Source organism: Taurulus bubalis, assembly GCF_910589615.1.
Source record: "Taurulus bubalis genome assembly, chromosome: 14".
Lineage (NCBI taxonomy): Eukaryota > Metazoa > Chordata > Actinopteri > Perciformes > Cottidae > Taurulus > Taurulus bubalis.
Window position 1 is genome coordinate 2203576 of NC_136602.1, and position 3140 is coordinate 2206715.

At 39.7% G+C, this 3140-nt stretch overlaps 1 protein-coding gene across 1 annotated transcript; it reads right to left on the reverse strand.

Annotated features, from left to right (window-relative positions):
- On the reverse strand, nucleotides 1-2762 carry LOC306746408 (C-type isolectin Sp-CL4-like). Its single transcript, XM_079229322.1, has 6 exons — nucleotides 2746-2762; nucleotides 2517-2630; nucleotides 2292-2431; nucleotides 1778-1906; nucleotides 852-966; nucleotides 1-230 (listed from the first exon to the last, which is right to left on the reverse strand). The coding sequence occupies exons 2-6, from the start codon at nucleotides 2584-2586 to the stop codon at nucleotides 163-165; spliced, it is 522 nt and encodes a 173-aa protein (XP_079085448.1). The 5' UTR covers nucleotides 2587-2630; nucleotides 2746-2762; the 3' UTR covers nucleotides 1-162.
- Between the last annotated feature and the right edge of the window lie 378 nt (nucleotides 2763-3140).

Consider the following 3140-nt stretch of genomic DNA (forward strand, 5'->3'; position numbering starts at 1 on the left):
TGGATTAACTGTCATACAGCTGAATACAAACAGAGAACACACAGGAACCATCAACACGTCGTTCTGATGCTGAATATTTATTTCAGTAAATGTAAAAGCTTGCAGCGGCTCCAGTTGAAGAAGACTGGTCCAACTGCAGCTCTTCATCTTCACTCTGAGCTACTAGAGTTTCACTTGACACACAACGTTGTTCTTGGTGTTACAGTTCTGATTGTTCCAGAATCCCCAATCTGGAAAACACAAAACAGGACAGACGTGTGATTAATGTGGTTTCAGGGTTGGTGGTACTGATGTGTGTTATTGTCATGTTGTCTTTACACAGTGTGAACTTGCTATGAATGACTGTACTTACTGCATTATACTATAATAATGCATGCTCCCTGATATGCCTCTTCCTTCACTTAAACCCTCTCTTCATGTCGAGGGAACCCAGGACTCTGAATACATTCATGTGTTGTGTGACAGTTGTGTTAACGTCTGTATGTAGTCAACAACTCTCTGGGTTCTAGGTTCAGATACAACGACGTCTAGGACCGGATCCAGACTGTGATCCTCCTATTAGTGAGCTCTGCTTTATTGCATACACACAGACATTAAATAATCTGTTATCAGAGGCGTATACAGGATGGACTTCCCCATCTGACAGTATTTTAAATCAGTGTGACATGAAGAGGTTCAGGTTGGTTTAAATGCAGCACCTTCCTTCATGCTCATCTGGACTGTTTTCTTGATCTACTTTAATAATCATCCTCCAGGGATCAGAAAAGTGTCTTTTCTTGTCTGGGGTTCAGAAGTCTACATTCATCTCTATTAAGGTATAACCTCTCCTCCTGAGTCTTTAGTTAACTTACCATAGTAGTTTGTCTCGACGCAATTCTCTTTCCCCCCAGACTCGGCTGACTGGCGATCAGCCCAAAAGAAGTATTTGTATTCAGACCCATCGGTCCAAACAAATGTGTTACCACTCTGAAAAAAACAAACAGTGGATCACCTGAGGATGACTACTGTACTAACATTCATACGGTCTGTGTTTTTCTTCTCACCATAATTCTGATCAGACTAACAACCCACTGGTCAGCTGGTTTACGAGGCTCCAGTTTGTGACTCGCATGTCTTTGCATTGGAGTCGTCAAATATAGACGTCTTTATAGACGTCAAAGTAACCCATAATAATATTGTTCAATAGTATAATGACTTCTTCAGCACTACAGTAGCATGAGCTATCAGCAACACAAGCCTGCAACTATTACAGTATTACATTATGTTGTCTTTCTATTTCACAACATGTGATTTAAAAATAATTCTCAGACATAAATATTGTTATTTTTACTAAATCTCAGAGGTATTCTGGGTGACGGGTTTTGGTTATCAATGCTGTAGGTTAGTATGTTAGTTATTGTAAAATGGATGAAACATAATAAATACAACAGTGCAGTGAAGGATATCAATATAAGTCCTGCAAAAAACTATTGATACTTGTTATTATGCTTCAAATTTAATTATGACATTGTATGAGTTAAATCTGAATCTGCAACAGAACAAATAACATGTGTCAGCCAGGTTACTGCAGGACTACAACATTTACTCTGAGGTAGAAGTACACAGTACGTAGTAAACAGCTCACTAGGATGTTTCTATGTGCTTCAGAGGCCTTTTGTTCATTATGTTGGTGGACAATTAGTGAGAATAGGAACATAATTCAATAACGCATGTTTACCTCTGTGATTTCATTGTAAACACATTAGAGGCACAAACTGAACAAACATTCACTTCTTACCCGTTCCAGTCCGATCCAGTAATACAGTTGTACATTCTTAGTCCTGTACATGGCACATTCCACTTGACACAGCTCAACAAGGCTGTGGATTGAGACCAGATCTCCACCTGTGAAGCTCCTGCAGAATGTCTGTCATCAAAAGAAATAAAAAAGGATTATTCTTCATCCTAATTCCCTTATCTGAACTTTCTTCTCCTGACCCTGAAGTCATGAAGGCTGTTCACAATCCCTTACCTTCTGCTCTGAGGAGAAAAATATAAAGATTCTTAATAATTCATTTAGTTGTTTTCTCAGAATTAAATTTTCTTTTGCAGTTTCACATTTCAATTTAAATGTTTTAAATTCAAGGTTTTAATTTGAGAAATTACCAATAATGGGAGTAAATGGACTTCTCATTTCAATAAATACAGCTCCTTCCTCTTTCCTCACATCTTCTAAGGAAGTGATGAGACTGTGTGAACAGGATGAGGTCAAGTGTACTGTCTGCAGTCTGGAGTGTGTTTGATTTTATCACCTTTGCATCACTTTGAGTATCTTTGGCAAGGAAAGCCTTCACACAGCGGTTTTGCCCAAACTGGTTCCAGCCTTCTTGACCCATGCTCTTTCTACATGGTGTGGCCGGATATTTGGTCCGACACATTAAAGCAGGAGAATCTGTTCCACGAAAAAGAGAGTTGCTATTAGTTTAGTGTTCCTGGTGTCTGTGTAGGAAGATATGTTCTGACTGTTTGGTTCTTACATGCTGCAGAGGCCGACATGGACATCAGCACCACCAGCAGAAGGACGGCAGTCACCACAACAGGACGCATGGCTCAGGATTCACTGACTCTCAGAACTCTAACTGGAATATCACCTGGAAAAGACACACCGTTCAACTCCGTGACAACAAGACACTTTTCAAACCCGCAGATCAGATCCAAGTTGTTTCTGTTCTCTAAAACCTCCACAAAGAGACAAAGAGGACTCACCACAAGCGTCTTCTCCCTCGTTGCATCTCCGACTAAAGCTCTGTTTAAATACCTTTAACAGCCATGCCTGTAGATTTGAATGTTCAAACATTTACCTACTTAAAAAACACGTCTGTTTAACTTGCACGTCTTCCCAGAAGTAGGATCCACCTCCACAGTAAGAGCATTATAATATGAAGCATCCGTGCACAAACAAAGCACTTCTTCAATACTAGGTTGAGTGTTGGCCAGTTCATGAATTGCAGCTCTATGAATGTTTTCTAAATGTTGACATGTGGAAAGGCCTGTATAGGTCTCACTAAAAGAGTTCTCAAAGTCCATATTTCTGAGCATAAAACGACCAGCAGAACAGGAAATCTGTTCTCATCAGAGGAGCTGATATTCCAAAATATAAT

Bases quoted from the DNA above. Each gene is read 5' to 3' on its own strand.
- LOC306746408 (XM_079229322.1), bottom strand. From the start codon at position 2,586: ATGCGTCCTGTTGTGGTGACTGCCGTCCTTCTGCTGGTGGTGCTGATG. The intron at 1,907-2,291 runs GTGATAAAATCA...TTTTGATGACAG, and splicing joins ATACTCAAAGTGATGCAAAG to ACATTCTGCAGGAGCTTCAC. The intron at 231-851 runs GTAAGTTAACTA...TGTGTTTTCCAG, and splicing joins CGTCGAGACAAACTACTATG to ATTGGGGATTCTGGAACAAT.